At 35.1% G+C, this 22,579-nt stretch overlaps 1 protein-coding gene across 2 annotated transcripts in view; it reads right to left on the minus strand.

Moving 5' to 3' along the window:
- Positions 1-22,579, minus strand: part of LOC150099419 (endoplasmic reticulum-Golgi intermediate compartment protein 3-like) — a 179,384-nt gene that overhangs the window by 79,520 nt on the left and 77,285 nt on the right. For both annotated transcript variants that reach the window (XM_090403787.1, XM_090403786.1), the window contains exon 8: positions 10,648-10,679. In XM_090403787.1, the coding sequence (XP_090259913.1) occupies positions 10,648-10,679 (32 nt within the window). The remainder of the gene's footprint in view (positions 1-10,647; positions 10,680-22,579) is intronic.

The raw sequence follows: 22,579 nt of genomic DNA on the forward strand, positions 1-22,579 counted from the left end.
GTTTGCTACAACTGACATTCTGTGACACTCATACTGCAAGAATGAGGAAAGATGGTAAAGTCATCTACACAGAAAACATTACATACAGTTGGAAGTTATTCTGTTACTGAATTCACTTTAACAGAAAACAGCATTTGGAAAAAGGGTCAAGATATGATTGATCCCATTCAGAAGACTTAGTGAAGAAGATTTTACTAAAAAGAGGGAAAAAAGATAATAAAAATAAATTAAAAATAAAAAGAAGGAGGTCCCCTCTAAGATCAAACTTGGGCAGGTCTTTCAAAATACAAAACCTCCAAGCTGTGTTATTTGCTTTTTCCCTCAAAGAAAACCAACACTACATGCTTTCCTTTCCGTGTGATGGTACAGTACCCCTCCTTTTTTGCAGGAGTGTATTGCTTGAAATTTTATCCAGGCTCCGGAACCGGCATAGACTGATGAGTCAGGCCTATGGCTGGGTCAATATTCCTGGCTGTAATTCGTGTGTTCAGAAGACTGGTTTGCCTGCTTGCAGGATGAAAAACCCCTAGATAAACTGGCAGAAAAAACCCTGCTGTCCACGCCCAAGACCAGCTAACTTGGTTATGGCTGAAGAATATCCTTAAGTTCCTCACGTCATCAACGGGAATCGTACCTAGGACACTCTTTCCCCAGGCATATGGTTGTGAAGCGCAAAGCCACTAGGCTAACCGCACGAACACTACATGCTAATGTGTTCATAAAAAAAAAAAACATTTCTAATGAATGATTCCAGTTGAATTAAATGATCTAGGTAAAGAATGATGTTTTTAGAAGCTAGATTGTGTTTTGGAAAAAGGTCTTTGCATTGTTCCTTTTCAGAAACCATAAAAGATGAGCATTAACCATTTTTTCCAAGCTTTTGCACAAGCAGCTGGTCAAGAGATTTTGACAATCATCTGTTGGTATTTCTGGATGCTTAACTGGTACATCAGAAAGGCATCAATAATTATCTTTTGAAGAATTCCAGAAATTCATTTTCATAGAAAATTCTGTTGAATAAGTAGATTGTTGATTCATGGAATATAATGACAGATATAATCTCATAATGGTGATATCCATTATGAGATGGTCAACAATCTCGTAATTGATGTCATTTTCATTCAAAAATAATGAACAGAATTTGAAGTTTTTCTGCTTTGCTTTTCAGGGACAGGAATTCTGAGCTATAACAGGATATAGCTGATTTTTTTTGGCGAAACTATGAGTGTATGCAAAATTTCTTTTATGTTAGCAATTACACATCCATTCTGTTCCAAGACTGAAGAAAGATGGATAGAACATCTGCCCTTTATATACTGGATATTTTTCTGATCATCATCATCATCAATTCCTGATATGCACCCTCAGGGGGGGGGGGTGTATAGAATAATTATGATAGTACTATATCATAAAGTTACACTATTATTAACTTCCAATCAATAATTTTCCTGAAATAAATCTGTTATCTGTCAAGATTTCAATATTTTCAGATCTTATTTTTCTGTCTTTTAGGGTGCTTTTTACTGTACCAATCCATCTACATCTTGGTCTTCCTCTGAGTCTTTTTCCTGCCAACCTGGCAAAGAACACTTGTTTTGCTATTCTTTCCTCTCCCATTCTGTTTAAGTGACCATTACCACCCGAGATTAGCTCTACAAACACATTCCTGAATGCTAACAATGTTCTTTCCTAATATCGTCATTTTTGATGTGATACTGCCATTGATGCCATCTGTTCACTCCACTAATCTTTCTTGGAATGCTCATAACAGAGGTATAGTCTATGATCAAGTGTTTTATTTCTAACCCAGCTCTTGGATCCGTAAGTTAGAATTGGTTTGAATACTGTCTTGTATACAGCTAATAGTGTTTTGACTAATTTCTTTCTTATTACACATAAATTTATTTAGTTGACTTCCTACCATACCAACTTTGTTGATTCTGTTGTCTATTTCCATATTTAATTTACCATCTTCACTTAAAATTGTGCCTAAGTAGCTGAAATGTTTTACTTGTTTTATAGGTTCTCCATTCACGATGCAGTTGGTATTTTCGATGTTTCTGCCAATTTTCATTGTCTTTGTCTTGTTATTGCTGATTTTCATACCAAACCTATTACAATAGTTATTCAATTTAGTTAGGGAACCCTGTAGACTTGTACTGGATTTATTTAAAAGTATAACATCATCTTCATAAAGTAAAGAGCTGACATTAACATCTCCAATTTTGATATCAGGTTTAATACCACTTTCCTTCATAATGTGATCCATATAGATAATGAATAACAGAGGGGATAATGTACATCCTTGTCTGACATCAGATTTAACATCAAACTATCTTCCTGTACCTCCTTCAATTCTAACTGTTGACTTATAGCATAAATAGAAACTATGCATTACTTGATTATAATATCCCGTTTAGACCATATAACTGCAGCATTTTGAAGAGCTTTCCTCTTGGCACCTTGTCATATGCCTTTTCCAGATCAACAAGACTAAAATACAAATTCTTGTTATATTCCCAAGATTTCTCAACTATTTGTCTTAAAGTGAAAATCTGATCCTGACAACCTCTATTTGGCCTGAATCCAACAAGCTTCCTTTCCACAATTTTTCTTAGCCATTTTTCAAGTATACTTGCATAAATCTTACCAAGAACACTAGAGAAATACCTCTGTAATTCTCACATTCAGTTTTATTTCCCTTTCTACAGATGGGTACTATGAGACCTCTGTTCCAATCATCTGGAAGAATTTGACCTCTGATCAGGCCTTCTGAATTATGCAATGCACCCACTGTAAAACTTTTATACTTCCATATTTGACATTTCTGGCTGAAAGGATACTCCAGCTGCCTTTCCACAGTTCAGGTTTTTGATGACTTTTTCTACCTCAAGTAGGAATATGTTTTCCTGACTGCATTTCTATTGGGAGTTTACTACCATCATGCTGACATTGCTTGTTTTATTTAGTAGTCTTTCAAAGTAATTACTCCAGGCATCTAGAATACTGTATCTTCAATTTTCACATTACTTTTATCATTTTTAATTCCTTTTACAGTACTGTTTCCTCCATTTCTAAGCTTTTTCAATAGCCTAAAGAATATTTTGACACCTTCCTGATATTTACTTTCTATGTTGTTACCAAAGTCTTCTCATGATGTTTGTTTAGCTAGTTTTACACACTGTTTCACCATTATTCTCTGTATTCAGAGCACCAGATGACTAACTTGCCAAGAACTTTCGATACGATTTCTTCTTTTCCTTCACTGCCTCTTTAAAATCCTTAGTCTACCATGAAGTTCTGATTTTTCTATCCATACAGACAACTTCACCACACACAGAGAGAGAGAGAAAACCTTTCTCTGGCTGAATCAATCAATGTTTTCTTCAAGAGATGTCAATGAATCTCCTAGGTTTCATTCTTGTTTTCAAACTAGTTCATTTTTTATTCATATTTTTCTGTAATTTTCTACACCTCTTCATATATTATTCTATTTTTTCTAGACCTCTTTAATGCTTGCTGATCTGGTGATAGATATTAACTGAATCCACAAGTCCTTTAGGCTCTAACAATGAATGTATTGTGCTTAGGCATGAGCATGTTTGAAAGCAATTAAGTTTTGTGTTGTGTGTGTGTGTAGGGGGGGGGGATATCTGCAGAGGTACTTCAAGCTTTGTTTTGGGCGTTCTTGGCTACTGTACATTCTGAATTCTACTGTAGTGTGAAGAAAGGCAGAAACAAACTTGATGTTTTGAGCACCAGTTATAGCAGCTTATATTATAAAGTATGTGATGTGAATCACTGTTTTATTAATAGGAGAGTAGTTTATTATTGCAGAATTCATTTCTGTGCAGGAAAAGAAGCCCATCCAGCTTGATCTGTCTTCCATTATGATATTTGTAATGGAATAAATGGCTGTCCATGTAAGAGAATGGACTGTGATAAAAGTTGAAGATTGTGATGAGGGATAGTGAACAAATTGTTAGATTGATAACAATGCATGTTGGGGTAAGCATGTATGAGAAGGTGTTACTTTCAGCATTTAAAAGGGATTGTTTACTGTTATCAAGTATGTTCCACAATTTTTCCTCTAATCTTGGTGTGTGTGCGCGTGTGCTATTCTGCAGAGTACTGTACCCACTGAAATTGCCCATTAAGAGTAGAAACCGTAACATGAGGGTCATCAAGATCGTCTTAGGAAATATCTGTATTGTGTAGTAGGGAGATGCAGAATACTATAATAAGAGATCCTACTCACTTGCAGCTGGGAAGCAAATGTCTATATGTCCATATTAAGTGGGAGACTTGTTGAAAAGAATATAGCCCACATGGAGATGGCAACTCCTCCATGGACAGGTCCATCCCATATCCCATCTTTGCATATAATGGAGATACTACTGCAATGTAGGCTCCTCACTAGGTTTCAAATACACCTCTTGCAAGCAGGTGCATACTGGCTTAAAGGTTTCTGTAAGAGGAACTTGATGTCATCCACAACAGTTCCATGATTTTTTAATTAAGTCAAGTAGATGCATCTGGCTTCTGGTTTTGTGAGAATTTGCTTTTAGATATGTCTTGGATTTTTCCTTTTCAGAGAAATGTGGAACTAGTGTCCATCTTCCTCCTCAGGAAAGATTTCCCAAGATGTCATCATATTCTATTCTGTCTAGAGCACTAGGTCATCATATTCTACCCTGTCTGCACTCATAGTATTCATCCCATTTGTTAAGGGATGTGGAGGTGTGTCATTATACTTTGGAGAGGAGAGAAAACAATCCATTATTTTTCAAATTAGTAGTTTAAATGCCCGGGGCAGAGCTGACTACTACTGGGTGCATCCCCAGGTGGCAGATCAGGGAACAGCCTTCAGATATGGAGGCTAGATGCAATATAAGCAGCCGTGGACCAACAGCAGCTGAGCTATCAGGCATGGAGGAGCAGAAGTGGCAACTCTGTCTCACTTAAAACCTCACAAAGCCCAATGACAACTTGGTGACATGGTGAGTAGTGCCGCCATTAAATAAGCATCTGCTGGGGCCACTGCCCCTGACAGTGGGAAGCAGCATTGTCAGTACTGACACAAGGTTGAATATGATTAAGTTGTGTATGTCTGTAATACTGCAGAACAGAAAGCAAATGGAGAAACTACTGCTCTACCTTATCTCCAGAACAACCACCATGGCGAGCAAACTCTTACAATTGGCCCCGAGTTCCCGGCATCCCTTAAATGGGAGGGTGTGAAGAATCTCCGGGCTCAAAATGGTGTCAACTTTTAAAATTGCAACTTGGAATGTCAGAACTCTATATGAAGCTGGCAAATTAAGAAATGCCACAAGAGAAATGAAGAGGCTGGGCATCCACATTTTGGGAATTTGCGAGACAAGATGGCCAGGATCTGGAATGTGTCAACAAAATAATATGACAATGTATTACTCTGGGAATGACGAGAACAAACATCGACATGGAGTAGCTGTAATAGTAGATGAAGAAATCAATAAATCAGTAATAAATTAGATCCCATTTTCTGAAAGGATAATGTTGTTACAACTTAAGGGAAAAACCCTGTTAATATAAATACCATCCAAGCTTATGCACCCACAGCTGACAAAAGTGAAGAAGATGTTGAAGAGTTTTATGAACACCTAAAAGAGATTAAAAACCTAACAAAGAAACATGATATAAACACAGTGATGGGTGACTTCAATGAAAAAGTGGGAAGAGGGGGTGATGGAGAAATTGTTGGAGAACATGGCTTAGGCATCAGAAATGATAGAGGAGATCACCTTGTCCAGTTCTGTCAGGAAGAAGATCTAACAACAGCAAATACCTGGTTTAAACTTCCACCCAGAAGACTGTACACTTGTAAATCACCTCAAGATAACCGACATAACATTGTCAGAAATCAAATTAATTACATATTGATAAATAAAAGATTCCACAGTAGTATAAAGAGTGCAAAGACTTATCCTGGAGCAGATATCTCATCAGACCACAATCCCATAGTTGCAGAAATATGTCTTAGATTAAAATCAGCTAAAAAATCACAAAAGAAAAAGAAAATTGATGTAGAAAAACTAAAAGACCCGAAGATAAATAAAAGTGCCGAGACACAGCTTAACCTGCAATTACAACAGATTAACATAGAAGAAAATAAAAGAGCGGAATCTCTTTGGAATAGCTTAAAGAATGCCATCGTAACAACAAGTATTGAAAAAGTAGGTTATGTGAATAATGTAAAACAACAGGAATGGATGCAAATGAGATTCTTTCTCTTATTGATACAAGAAGAATGTACAAAACAAAGACCTGCCCAGATATACAGAAACACATATCATCAAGAAAAAAAAAAAAAAAAAAGAAGCCAAGGAAAATTGGATGAAGAATTTATGTACTGAGATTGAACTGCTTCAGAAGAAACATGATAATTTCAATCTGTATAAGAAAATCAACAAAATTTCCGGAAAACTCAGAAAAAAAGCAAACAGTGTCTCTAAGAGATGAAAGTGGAAAAATAGTTCTAAAAGAAGAGAATAAAGCACAGATTTGGATAAAATTTGTAACAGAACTTTTCAGTGATACTAGACAGAAGCCTATAAATATAAAAGATAACATTCAAGGACCACCAATTATGAAATGTGAAATAGAGAATGCTATAAGATCAAGTAAAACAGGAAAAGCCAGTGGACCAGATGGTGTGCAAACAGAATTTTTAAAATTAATAGAACCAGATAACATCAAGCTTCTTGAAAAACTATTTAATAAAATATATGAAAGTGATGAATTTCCATCAGATTGGCTCAAATCTACATTTATCACTATCACAAAGAAACCTAAAGCGAATTCCTGTGGCGACTTCAGATTTATTAGTCTAATGAGCCAAACATTAAAAATATTTTTAAAAGTAATTCAGAATCGTATTTATAGAAAAAGTGAAGGAACTCTAAGTGAAATGCAATTCGCCTTTCAGAATGGTTTTGGTACTAGAGAGGCCCTTTTCTGTGCCCAAATATTGATACAAAAATGCACAGAAAAACAGAAATCTGTCTTTATGTGTTTCATGGATTTTGAAAAAGCATTTGACAAAGTCAGACACACTAACTTAATAGAAGTCCTTCAACAAATAGGGCTAGATGAACAAGACATAAGACTAATAAGAAATCTGTACTGGAATCAGTCAGCTACCATTCAATTAGACAACATTACCACCAGTGATATTAACATCAAAAGAGGAGTGAGACAAGGATGTGTGCTCTCTCACCACTCTTGTTCAACATATACGCAGAGGTAATCTTTAAAAAGGCATTGGAAGAATGTCCAGAGGGAATCACAATAAATGGAAAGATTGTTAACAACCTATGATATGCAGATGACACCGTGCTGATTACAGATAACATTATGGATCTCCAAAAACTCATTGACAGAGTATACATAGAAAGCCAAAGAATGGGAATAAATATAAACATCAACAAGACAAAATACATGGTCATCAGCAACACATCCAACCTCATCAATGAAACTGACACTCAATGGGAAAAATATCGATCAAGTGTCAAGATATAAATATCTTGGTTGCTGGCTTACAAGGATCGAAGCTGAACGGCAGTCCTTCATGAAAATGAGAACATTATTCTGCAATAAAGACCTGAACATGGAAGTCAGATGCCGAATGCTACGTGTGGTCTATTCTGCTCTATGGAGTTGAAACATGGACATTGAAGGCAACAACCATCAAGAAAATTAAAGCCTTTGAGATGTGGTTATACAGAAGAATGCTAAAGATATCATGGACAGAAAAAATTACCAATGAAGATGTCTTAAAATCCATTGGCAAAGCTAAAGATTTTGTACATATAATCAAGAAACGAAAAACATATCTTGGCCACATCATGAGAAACAGCAAATACCAACTTCTACAAACTATTTTGGTAGGAAGAATTGATGGCAAAGTAACTAGAGGAAGAAAAAGAATATCATGGTTTGACAACATCAAGACGTGGACAGGAAAGAGCAGCGCACAACTGCTCCGATTAACGCAAGAATGCAGTTTGTTAGCCAAGATGGTCGCTGACCTTCGATAGAAGATAGCACCATAAGAAGAAGAAGTTTAAATGTGGTGAAACCATTTTTTATGTCTTATCAGGAGTGAGGCCATATTCATTTTTATTTCTCTAATTGAAGACCACAAGTAAATTAAATCATGCCACTCAAAAATGACGAAATTATGAGGTGGGCACTTTCAGCATAAGAGGGTTCCCACTAGAAGCTGTACTGTTGTACTTCCTCTTCATCTCCTGATATGGTATGTTCTGCTTGGTCTATTGAATCTCCTTTTCATCCTTTTACCTTTGGTTTACTCCAGATTAGGCTGGATGTTTTCCCTTGCGATAGTATATTTGGGTGTTTTGCACATGCAGTCTTTATTCTCATGTTATTACTCTCCCACTACACATAGATGGTAGATCCATGACATGCAGTTTGATCATGGCTATATTTCTGCCATTTAAAGAAGTGAAAAGCATTTGGGATATAGAACCTAACAGAGCTATAAAAATACCTTTTTTTCACTGAGGTTGGGCATTTTTTTTTAATGTTGAAAAAAAAAGGTATTTTAATAGCTCTGTTAGGTTCTATATCCCAAATGCTTTGCACTTCTTTAAATGGCAGAAATATAGCCATGATCAAACTGAATGTCATGGATCTACCATCTATGTGTAGTGGGAAAGTAATAACATGAGAATAAAGACTGCATGTGCAAAACACCCAAATTATAGGTTTACAAACAACCCATGAAAGGTTATTTGTAAACCTATAGTACATTCACTACTGTGGGCTGGCTAGGGATTTTTTTTCTATTTTTTTATCAATTTTATATATATAAAATGTTATATTTTTCATTTACTTTTTACATAGTCCAGAAACCATGCTCTAGAGACTAAACATGGAACTTTTTCAACTATCCTAACCTAGCCATTCTATTGATAACCACTTCAGGTCTCCAATAAGGGGTGGTGGCATTAATCTCCCACCTAATTTAGGAGATGTTAAATATGTATTCCGTGAATAACATCCCTAATGTAAGAGAATTCTTCTTTTTATGGCTGTCTTTTCCTTGATCTTTGAATTTGGAGCAAATCTCCTCATCACAAACATTGAGAAGATCACCCATATTACTCTCTGAGAAAAGTTCAAAGTTTGCTGGGGATTTACTGTGTTTGGTCTTCCCTAGATGATGTTGATTGCAGATGTTCCCATATTCTTTCTGTGAGGATGTCTCAATGAGAAGGTCTTGTGAAGAGTTTTTTTCACAGATTTCAGGGAACTTGTCAACACTTCTTGTTTAAAAAAGGATGATATGTGCAGCAGGTGAACCTGCTGCACATATAATGAGAAAAGAGAGTATATTTGAAGGTGATACTGATGCTTTCTGTTTCATGTTCTTGTTATCTGTTGATGCGCACTTGATAACGAAAGACTCATTTTCAAATAAAGAGAGAGAATTTAGCCACACAGCTCTGAATCCAACACAAAGCCACACATGGATGCCCACTATATGACAAGATATCTGCACATGGAAGTAGAATGGAAGGGTTACATTGGGTGCCTATCAGCAACAGATCAAACCATAGGTCCTGTTCCTGACAACGGGGAAGGAGACTTACTGCAACACAGCTGACCTTTGTAGGCAAGAGAAGTAGTATGAAACTATCAAGATTCTTTCATCCTCTTTCTGAATGTCCATGAGTCCATGGTAAAATGGTAGCAGAACATTGTATCCTGGGGATGGTGGTCTGGAAAATAGGACAGTACAAAAGACTCAGGAAAATGGAGAAACGAATATAGGAAGAAAACATAAAATGAAAAATGAAAACGGCCAGTATCATCACTGAGAGGCCTCTCCAACAACAGTTGCTCCATGTGGAAGGAATGTTGCCCAAGGTCTATGAATTCTATCTGTTCAAGAAAAGCATGATCAGATTCTTCTTTTTTTATTCTTAACATTTATAGATTTTGTGATCTCTTGAGTATGGAGCCAGTTTAAAACCCAAAATAAATTATTTGAAAAGTTATTAAATGAGAAAACAATAAAGTTTTTTTTATTAAAAAAAAACTTTATTGCATTATCATCATTTCAATCATCCTTCCTGATATGCTTCCTCAAAGGATTTAAAAGATACTATATTAGTTTCTTATCAATAACCATTCTACTTTCCTAATTTATTTCACTACATTTATGTAAAAGTATAAACTTAACTCTATTTGAGGTTATGCATCATGAAAATTAATTTGCAGGAAAAAAGTCCTACTTTATGAGCTATATAGAAGCAAGAAACAGGCTGGTTTGGATATCAGTGCTTTACACTACAGCACATATTATCTTGACATCCATTACCCATATTTCAAAGTTTGCTTAGTACATTCATTATGTTGTTCTGAAGTGAAAATCCTTCATGTATAACAATATTAGTGCAGCTGTTATACTTTGTAAAATAACTGCATTAACTTAAAATGTATAAATGAAGCATATAAATTAAAGCAATTAATGTTGTGAAAATATATTTAATATTCATATTAATGCTCTTATTATACTTTTAATGTGTAAAACATTTCAAAACTTTTTTTTAATATTTAAAATAAAGCATTTGTTACCTGGTTTGTAGAGAATGGTTGTAGATCATGAACTGAAATAATAAAAATCCAGTATGAAAAAAAAATTATTTTTTTAATTCTAAATGGGTATCTTTAGCATTAATCAATAAACTAAGCCTTTTTTTCTAATGAGCTCCTTAATAAGTTTATTCTCTAATTAAAGAAATGAATAAAGTATTTGTCTAGTTCTATATAATATAAAAATCATTCAGAATGACATATATGCTACTTAAATATATTAAATTAATATCTTCTTCCATACAATGTCTTGTCAAAACTAATTTGACTATACGGGAGTGAAACATGGATCATAAAAAGGAAAGATGAAAAACAAATCCAAACAGCAGAAATGAAATTTCTCAGAAAAACAACTGGATATACCAAGTTACCGAGAGGGAGCATAAAACAAATGAAGAAATCTTACAATTCCTGAATATAAAACCAATTAAGTATTACATAAGACAGTATAAACAAAAATGGATAGAATGTTTAAATCAAATGAACAGCAAACTATCAAAAATATTATACAGATATAAAGTAAGTGGAAAAAGAAGAATCGGAAGAGATGGCATGAAACTGGAACAGTCTACCTGGCCTAAAATCCATGTTAGGAAGAAGAAGAGAAAAATATCTTCTTTCAGAGTACTCAATATGTTTCAAAGAGCAGCACTGTTTATACCGTCGGCCAAAAATATAGCTGACAGTATAAAAATGCTATATTAAAAAAAATTAAACAAATTAATTTTTAATTTTTAAAAAAATTAATTAATCTATTAACACGTTCACTGCCACGCTACTTCGGCAGCATAGTCTGTTCCCGTACGCCGAGCAATTTCACTTCTTCAAGGTCAGTACAGTAATCTCCTTGCCAGCGGTAAGCATCATACGAGTATACTCGTAGTTGGCTTGCGCAGAGCATATACCATCTATGAGAATACAGTTTTGATGCTAGCTCCACAAGCCAAGCAATTTCACTTCTTCAAGGTCAGTACAGTAATCTTGTTGCCGGCGGTAAGCGTCATACAAGTATACTCGTAGCTGGTTTGTGTGGCTGGTTTACCAACTACGAGTATACTCGTAGTTGGCAGCGAACGTGTTAAACAAACTGAATGTAATAAATTCTAATATTGACAACCCATTATCAATGCCATAAAAAAACAGGTTCCATATCATCTGTAATTGAAAGTGTACTTTTAGATTATCAAAGAAAATCATCATCATTATCAATTTCTTGATATGTACCCCCAATGGGTGTTCAGGTTATATGACAGCACTACACGATTAGGTTTACAATATTATTAATCTCCTATCAACAATTTTCCTCAAAATCAGTGAAAATTACTTGTGAAAACTCCAAAATTGTCATATCTAACATTTTGTGCTTCTAAGGGACAGATTGAACTGACTGAATCAATCTGCCTAGACCTTTCCAAGGTCTAGGCAGATTGATTTTGCTAATCTTTCCTCATCCATTCCATTTAAATGGCCATACACCTTAAATTAGCTCTGCTGACACATTGTTGAATGCTAATAATGTGAAGTTCCTTTCTAATATCTTCATTTTTAATATGATTCTGCCACTGAAGCCATCAGTTCACTCCCCTAATTTTTCTCAGAATCCTCATATCTGTGGTCTCCAGTCTTTGTTCAAGTGCTTTATTTCTAACCTAACTCACAGATCCATAACTTAAAACTGGTTTGAACACTTTCTTGTACACTGCTAGTTTGGTATTTTGGCTAATTTCTCTCTTATTCCATATTAATTTATTCAGCTGGCTACCCACCATACCAGCTTTACTTATTCTGTTATCTCTTTCCGGATTTAATCTTCACTGAAAACTATTTTACTTGTTCTGTAGGATCTCCATTTAGAACGCAGCTGAAGTTTTCTCTGCTCCTCTTGCCTATTTTCATAGTTTTGGTCTTTGTATTGCTGATTTTCATGCCAAATTTATTACCGTTATTAATTTAGTTAGAGAATCCCAGAGGAGTACATCTTCTGCATAAAACAAAGAGCTACATTTGACATGTCCAATTCTAATATCAAGCCTAATGCCACTTTCTTTCATAATGTGATCCACATACAAGATGAATAAGAGTGGAAATAATATGCATCTTTGTCTTACCCCTGATTTTACATCAAACCATCATGTATTTCCTTCCATTCTAACTGCTAACATTGAAATGTTTTGAAAAGCTTTTCTTTGGGCACCCTGTCTTATGTCTTTTCCAGATCTACAAAACTTAAGTACAGATACTTGTCATATTCTTAATGATTTCTCAACTATTTGTCTTAAAGTGAAAATCTGATCTTGACAAACAATTTAGCCTGAACCCAGCTTGTTCTTCTCCAAGTTTCTTTTCCACAATCTTTCTCAACCTCTTTTCAAGTATGCTTGCATAAATCTTATTTGGAACACTTAGTAGAGAAATTCCTTTGTAATTCTCACATTCAGCTTCTGTAATTCTCACAAGCAGCTGGAGTAGATGATATTCAACCAGAAATGCTTAAGCATGGAGGAACAAAAGCATTTCTGGTCGAATATCACCTACTCCAGCTGCCTTTCCACATTTCAATGTTAAATCTACAAAATTTTACTCAATGTTGTCTACAAAAACCATGGATAATAATTCTCAACCTCTACAGTAGATAAATACTACAGCAAATATCATAATGAAATGAAGTACTACAAACACTATTCATGAATAAAGCCTACAGCAACAGCATTATTTTACAATATATTTGGCTTAATAATAATTTATTACTGTTTGCAATACTGAGTTAAAAGAAGCCATAGCAACACTTTCAGCTCAATATTGTAAACAATGAGAAATTCAAATTCCCTATAGTAAACTGCATTTACTAGCTTGAAACATCAGATGAAGAGTCATTTATTTTTTAACTGAATCTAACAGCATTTTAGCCATGTCAAAGAACCGTGCTGCTGTGGCAGTGGATGTGAAAGGAGGTTGCAATGACCAAGACAAAAGGTTAGTGATGTTTAATGTTTGCAACTGGGTTCTGAAAACTAACTGCATAAAATATGATTGTCAATAATACTATGGGTAGAATAATAATACTATGGGTTTCCTTTTAGTGATGTTTAATGTTTGCAACTGGATTCTGAAAACTGCATAAAATATGACTGTCAATAATACTATGGGTAAAAGCACTGAAAGGAAACTGGAAATCATATGAAGTTTTAAAATTAAAATATTAATTAGTACAAGATTAGTATATTCTTGCTCTTATTACTTAACAAAAGGAGTAAGTGAATGCTTAATTAAATACTTTGTGATATTAAAATTTTTATAGAGATTTTGAAGTGTAGGATATTAAACTATGATGCTTTAAGTTATGAGTTAAGAAACAAATAATTACAGTGAAAGAATTAAAAAAATTAATTAAAAATAGTTAATAACATTTTAGACACAAAAGTTTAAGCATAAAAACCAGCAACAAACGGTACGAAATCTGAAAATGAGGACCACCTATCATCATTAATATCAGAACTATGTTAAACATGAAGATATATATTAACGACACTCACAGCTGAGTGGATACCATCTCCACTCTCCTAATAGGCTGTGGGTTCAAATTCTGCTGTGCCATAGATGATTCTGATGATTTTAGTGATGGATGAATTTCATCATCCAGTGTGAGACCTCCCCCCCCTACTTCTTGGATGCAGAAAGCAGCTTGAAGTACATCCATATTTTGTTTCTAGAGCAGAATTCCCAGATAATACAAACCATAGTGCACTCATAATACAAATATTAATGTACGAGGGTAATCTGAAAAGTTCTCGGCCTAACAATGAAAAAACGAATTTATAATTTCAAAATTATTTTTATTTTTCAACATAATCTCCCTAAAGACTAATACGTTTATTCCAGTGATGCTCTAGCTCCATTATCCCGTCCCTGTAGTGGTTCTCAGTAAGGTCTGCAAAATACCCCTCTACAGCTGCAATCACCTCTTGATTTGAAGAAAAACGCTGACCAGTGAGGAAGAGTTTTAGTTTTGGGAAGAGATAGAAGTCAGAGGGAGCCAAATCTGGGGAACAGGGTGGATGTTCCAACAATTCATAGTGCAGATCCCTTAATTTTCCCACTGCCAAAACCCTTTTGTGGGGAATATCCTGATGAAAAATGATTTTTTTCTTCTGCAAACCGGGTCTTTTCCTCACGAATTTTTCTGCCTAGATCGGAATAATATTCTCCGGTTATTGCTTTACCCTTTTCAAGATAATTAATAAACAAAATGCCTTTAGCATCCTAAAACAATAATGCCATGAGCTTTCCTGCTGATGGAACTGACTTTGTCTTCTTTCGCGATGAACAGCCGGCTTCTGTCCACTGTTTTGGCTGCTGTTTGGATTCTGGTGTGTAATGGTGAATCCATAGTAATAAATTGATGCATAAAATCAGTTTTATTCTTGTTAAAGCACTCAAAGCACTGTTCAGAGATTTTTATGCGAGTGTGTTTTTGATCTGCTGTGAGCAAGCGAGGCACCCATCATGTGCAAAGCTTTTTTATTTGCAATTCTTCATGCAAAATATACCCTACACGTTCTTTTGAAATGCCTATAATCTCAGCAATTTCATGCACTTTGACTCGCTGGTCATCCAATACCATATCTTGCACTTGATCAATGATTTTTGGTGTTGTTACACTTTTTGGAAGTCCTTCACGTGGATCATCTTCAAGGTTGATATGGCCATGTTTAAACTTGGCAGCCCATTTCTTAATTGTCAAGAACAAAGGAGAAGAATGCCCATAAACTTTTATGAACTTCAAATGAATTTCTTTTGGCATTAAACCTTCTTTTACAAAGAATTTTATAACTGCACCATACTCAATTTTATCCATTTCAAGGGATACGGACAACACTTTTGCTTCAGACAGCTGTATAAAACAAACTACTTGACAGAATGACTTGCAATTTCAGATGGATGTCAAACTGTAGCCTATCTTCAACCGGTTCCTGAGTTAGTCGATCTCTGGCACAGGCAAGCGGGTTTTTTCCCCCAGAAACTTGGGTTGTTCATCACATAAACTCAAGAAAATCGACCGTAGAACCTACATTAATTCATACAGTAACATATCCTATTAGGGTTAGGTCTTCTCTAATTATATGCTGCCACCGATGAAATCAGTCAAAAGATCGTGTTAGCAGTATACAAGATAGTGTTCATCCTATTAAATAACTTCACTAGTTTCCTATACATCATGGCATACTCCCTCAAGAATATGCAGTTTTTTAACAGATTGAAAACATATAAAATGAGAATAAATAAACCTTGAAAAATAAACCAATTAATAGAATTGCTGTTAAAAATGCTGATAGTGATATATCTGAAAGTGAATGATAGTAGCTGAAATATTACATACACATGCTTCATTGTTGATCTGTGCTGCATAATGTCCATTATAACATTATTCTGTGAATTTCATGCCTTTTATAAATGTTGATTTGTTCCACTTTGATAATATGGTTATATTGAATTGATTTAATAGGATAAACAACCACAGAAGCTGTCTTGAAAACAGTGTTCAAAGCACCCATTTTAACACACAGACAGCTATGTCAGAAATAAAACAGCTGATCAAAACTGGAGATCACACATACAAGAACTTTAGGGGAAAATCAGAAGGGAGCGGAGCAGATGGCATCACTGACACAATCAGTAAAAACAAACATATCAGAAAAAGGAAATGCATTATTAGCATTCAAGAATACTAATAATGTAAAGTTTGCTTAAAGAGAATGGGAGAAGAAAGGCTGTCAAACAGACATTTGATGCCAAGATGGCAAAAGAAAAAGCCCAGATCCAAAGGAAAAACAAGACCCATAGAAGGCCTAAGATATAGGTGGAATAATGCAGTTAGGAGTGCTTTGCAAGACTGAAATGTTAGAGGATCAAATCAGAGACCTAAAAAATAAGAATAAATTGGGGAAAAAAAAAAGCTGCTTATGGAAACTAGTCATGAATTGTATTTGTTGTTGTTATGTGCCATCCAGTCATTTTTGACTCCTGGTGATCCTGTGAACAAAGGCTCTCTCCATCCTACTCTGTCTCTTGTCCTTTCTTTCAGTAATTGTAACTGCAAATTGGTAGGTTCTTTTATGTTGCCAATCCAACTCTTTTGTGATCTTCCCCTTCTCATTTCCCTCAATCTTCCCCAACATAACTGCCTTTTTTCAATGATTCATCAGCTTGCATAATATGACCAAAGTACATCAACTTCCGTTTAGCAATCAGAAGCTCTAAGAAGCATTCTGTCTTTATATTCTCTAAAACCTTCTTATTGGTCACCCCCCCACCCATAATTCAAATGAATCAATTCGCTTTCTGTGTTTCTTAATAATCCAGCTTTTGCATCCATACATCACTACAGGAAATACTACTGCTTTGACAATTCTAACTTTCATGACCTTACTTGCACCTCTTTCTCATTGTATTACAATGTCATAATATCTGGTACAGTGACTGTGAATGAGAGTGTACACCAGAAAATGAAGTGCCTTGTAACTCAGTCAATAACAAAAATACCCTTTGGTTAGAAAGATCAAGGTTCGAATCTCGATTAGGAATGTGAAGAACTTATATAAGGACTTTTCAAGGAAAAGTGAGTTAGTCAGTTTCATATGAAGGTAGCAGGGCATTACCTTCTTAAAACTCTGATTTTTTCATCCTGCAAAACAAGCAAACTGGCAATTAGAATAAACACACACATTTAACAGATATAACATAATGGCTTCATAACCTTACATGTTTTGGCCATATTTCAAAACAATCAGAATCAAAATGATGACGATAATCATCATCATTTTCAGCAGCACAATGAAAGAAACAAAATTGTAATCACACACACACACACACACACAATCTACAGAAAAACACATAAAACTTAGCTGTATTATTTGGTTATCGTATTCATATGAAATGATGCAATGGACCTAAAATCAAAACAGTGCAACTAGTAAAATTCTTCTAGAAAAAACTCCTGCTTTTAAATGGTCTTAAATTGCTTATGTAATTTTAATTGGTCACCTTTTTCCAGACTGTGATAATATTGTCTTGAATGCATTTGAGCCATTTCATCACACTCTTCATTTTCATTTAGTCAGTTTTACACTCTTGAAAGCTAATTTCAAGCTTGAATTGGTTGGTTGGTTTTTATTGTTCCCTTTTGTTAAACTTGCTAAATTTCTGGTTTTTCTTTATCTTATTAGGTTTATTTTGCAAAATGCAAAGGGACCTATTAGACTTAAGTACACAATAAATGAGATATGAGCTAAATCTTATTGATTTGTTATTTCTCAAAAACACACGTGTTGAACAGATTATTTTATTAATTACAAATAAAATAAAACTTGACGTTTCGACCTCTATATCGAGGTCATCATCGGAAGAATACAACTGTATACAGAACTAAGCTACATGCTCATGCTTTCTATACCAGTAAACTAAATCTACGTAGTTAATAAATCTTTTTTCTGGCCTGACCTCTAGTGATAGAAAAGAAAAGCAAAAATAAATAAATAAAGAAATAAAATTATAAAAAATATATATATATATATATATATATATATATATATATATATATATTATAAATAGATAAATGCAACTACAATAAACTGTTAGAGTCCTCATGTATTAATATTCTGGATGGTTACAAAATGATTTCTTTCAGTTGCTATTGAATGTTCTAAACACTTCACCAAGTCACCAGGTTGTCTTCTTGTAGTGGGAATTTTTCTAATGCTAGTTTAGGATGTTATACAGGTTGTAGATGGGTCCTCCACATTCTTGAAATGGTGAGGCCATCATTTTTGTTGAGATTTGGGTTGTGTTTGAGCATTTCACAAGACTCTTTAAATTTTCTCTCAAACCAGGTTTTGGTGCGGTGTAGGGACTTGGTATTTTTCCAGTCAATTCTATGGTATGTTTGGAGTGCATGGTCAGAAACGCCTGTTTTACCAAAGTGGAGGTATTTAATGTGTCGTTTGTGTTCGTCTTGTCTGATTGGGATAGTTCGCCCTGTTTCCCCTATGTATGGTATGTTACATGTGCAGTGTATTTTGTATACCCCTGGGTGTGCTAGGTGTGGAAGAGGATCTTTAGAGGAACTGAGTAGGTGTCTTAGCTTATTTGGGGGTTTAAAGGTGGTTTTAATGTTGTATTTGCGAAGTGTTCTGTCTATTTTTTCAGAAATGCCTCTAACATAAGGAATGGCAATAGCATTCTTGAAATCTTTTTTGTTCTTACTGGTATCTTTATGGAGGATCTTGTGAATAGTTTTTTTATTGTATCCATTTTTGATAAATGTTTGGTTGATGATTTTGTATTCTTGGTTTAGAGCCTGTTCATTCGAACAAATAGTTAGGGCTCTGTGTTTAAGCGTGCTTATGACACCTAATTTTTGTGTTGGGTGGTGGTAAGAATTTTTGTGTATGTATTGGCCTGTGTGTGTAGGTTTGCGGTAAACTGAGAAGGAGAGACAGCCAGAGGGAAGACGTGTGACAAGTGTGTCTAGGAAAGGAAGAGAGTCGTTTTTTTCCATTTCAATGGTGAATTGGATACGTTTGTGTTGTTTGTTTAGGTGGCTAAGGAATGTATTTAGAGCTTCGCGGCCGTGGGATCAAATGGCAAAAATATCGTCGACGTATCTGAGCCAAATTTTGGGCTTTAGACATGCTGTCTCTAGAGCACGTTGCTCAAAGTCTTCCATATAAAAGTTAGCTATTGGGGGAGAAAGTGGTGAGCCCATGGCTGTACCTTCTTTTTGAAGGTAAAAATTGTTTTGCCATACGAAATATCCGGAGCGGAGTACGTGGGCCGTGATGTCATGTGGAAATCTGTTCTGTAGGAGCAAGATCGTGTCATTGATTGGGACATTGGTGAAAAGGGAAGTTATGTCAAAGCTGACTAATAAATCTTGGCCGGTGAGTGTAATGTTTTTGATTTTACTGATGAAATATTGTGTTTTTTATGTAAGAAAGTATTTTTTATGTAGGAAGGGGATTGACCTACCAATTCCTTGAGTGTGGCAGCTAATTTTTTTTGCTAAGTGATAATTTGGGCTGTCAATTCCTTCAACGATCGGGCGAAGTGGTGTGCCAGATTTGTGTATTTTTGGCAGGCCATAAATTCTGGGTGCACGGGCATACTGAGGTATTAATTTTTTTGTCGTTTCTTCTGGCCATGTGTGGACGGATTTGATTAATTCAGTTGTTTTCTTTTTGTTACATTTTGTGGGATTGTAGTTAACCTTTTGGTAGATGTTATGGTCCGATATTAACTGGTTCATTTTTTCGATGTGTGTCGTACGGTCTAACAGGACGGTGGAATTGCCTTTATCGGCTTTCGTTATTATAATATCCTGGTTATTTTTTTAAGGATTTAAGGGCTAGATTTTCGGTTTTGTTTATGTTGGTGTTTAGTTTTTTGTTAGAATTTAGTATACACGATGTTTCCATTCGTATTTTATCAGCCAGAATGGTGGGGAGGGATCGTAAACCTCTCTCGATATGATACACGATATCAAGCTTGTTTACTGACCTCGGAGCAATGGCGTAGTTCAAACCTTTCTTTAGCAGCGAGAGTTCACCTTCAGTGAGAATGTGGTTTGATAGGTTGATAACTGAGCATTGATCAGATGGTGGTTGGTGGCTCCTAACGTTGTTTGCGGGCGATTGGTTGCTCCTTATGACGTCGGTTCGTGATTGGCTGTTCCTTTCGTAATGGCGTCTTGATGATCTTGTGCTTTTCTGTTGTTGTAGGGCTTGAAATTTCATTATTAGTTTTTCTTTATTTTTCAGTAGTAAGTGCTTGGCTGAGTCGTCAGTGATCCTATCTATAATCTCCCAAATTTCTGGAATAACGTAGTCAGATAATTCAAATTTAAGTTGCCGAACTTTGGTTTGGGTGGATGGTAGATTTTTACGTGCCTCGTGGATTTGTTCTCGTAACAAGGCTTTTTTCTAACCGGGCATAAATACGGAGCGCTTTGGCTGATTTAAACTTCTTCTTTAGTTTAATGCAGTTTGGAATTATGTTGCTGTCTCTACATCGTTTCAAAAAGACTAGTTGATTCGTTAATAAAGAAACACGTATCTTCAGCTTACAGTAGAGGCTGCACTGCTTGTGGGTCACATCTCCATGGATTATGATTCTTTCTTTCTTTTAGGGTTACACAGTAATCAGCACTCATATTTGTAGATTTAGGGACTCAAAAACACACGTGTTGAACAGATTATTTTATTAATTACAAATAAAATAAAACTTGACGTTTCGACCTCTATATTGAGGTCATCATCGGAGGAAACCCAGGGGTATACAAAATACACTGCACATGTAACATACCATACATAGGGCGAACTATCCCAATCAGACAAGACGAACACAAACGACACATTAAATACCTCCACTTCGGTAAAACAGGCCTTTCTGACCATGCACTCCAAACATACCATAGAATTGACTGGAAAAATACCAAGTCCCTACACCGCACCAAAACCTGGTTTGAGAGAAAATTTAAAGAGTCTTGTGAAATGCTCAAACACAACCCAAATCTCAACAAAAATGATGGCCTCACCATTTCAAGAATGTGGAGGACCCATCTACAACCTGTATAACATCCTAAACTAGCATTAGAAAAATTCTCACTACAAGAAGACAACCTGGTGACTTGGTGAAGTGTTTAGAACATTCAATAGCAACTGAAAGAAATCATTTTGTAACCATCCAGAATATTAATACATGAGGACTCTAACAGTTTATTGTAGTTGCATTTATCTATTTATAATATATATATATATATATATATTTTTTTTTTTTTATAATTTTATTTCTTTATTTATTTATTTTTGCTTTTCTTTTCTACCGCTAGAGGTCAGGCTAGAAAAAAGATTTATTAACTACGTAGATTTAGTTTACTGGTATAGAAAGCATGAGCATGTAGCTTGGTTCTGCATACAGTTGTATTCTTCCGATGATGACCTCGATATAGAGGTCAAAACGTCAAGTTTTATTTTATTTGTAATTAATAAAATAATCTGTTCAACATGTGTGTTTTTGAGTCCCTAAATCTACAAATATGAGTGCTGATCACCGTGTAACCCTAAAAGAAATAAAATAGGAAGTGATCACCATATAGTTTAAAATATATGAGTATCACATCGAAAAAAAACAATATGTATGTTTTTTTAAAGAATCAAATTTGAGCAGATTTCAGAGATGAAATATAGACCTAGAAGGGTCCTTTCTTTTAGGCTTGCACGGTGATCCGAGTACATTTTTGAAAATTATGGAGACAACTTCCATGTTTGAGTAAAACTTTAGTTTAATATAACTAAACTCTACATTCGACGTTTCAACCATTATATCAAAGTCATCTGTTAGAGCCTATGCACTACATACAGAAAACAAGGTACACTACAATCGATCTGGTTTATTCAAGTTACTGACCAACCATTACAACAATTGTTGGCCTGACCTCTAGTGGAAAAAAAAAAAAAAAAAAGATAGAATACAGATCAATGCTAGAGTCCTATAATTAATACATTTTTGAAAATTCTAGAGACAACTATATGACGAATCAACTAGTAGCCGATAACAAAATAAAACCAGACATGGTTAAAAAATTCATACCCCACTATGCTTGCCCCTCCAAAATATATGGTGTCCCGAAAATACACAATCAAAATGTGCCGCTCCGACCTACTGTGGAAGGAATAAATAGCTCTAGTTACCACTTAGCCAAGAAATTAGCATCGACACTCAAGGAGTTGGTAGGTCATTCTCCCTCCTACATAAAGAACACACAACATTTTATAAACAAAATTAAGAACATAACACTCAACAAAGATGACTTATTAGTCAGTTTTGACATTTCTGCCCTTTTCATAAATATTCCCATCAA

This window comes from Typopeltis vanoorti, chromosome 14 (genome assembly GCF_054136105.1).
Source record: "Typopeltis vanoorti isolate ZY-2024b chromosome 14, IOZ_Tvanoo_1.0, whole genome shotgun sequence".
NCBI lineage: Eukaryota > Metazoa > Arthropoda > Arachnida > Uropygi > Thelyphonidae > Typopeltis > Typopeltis vanoorti.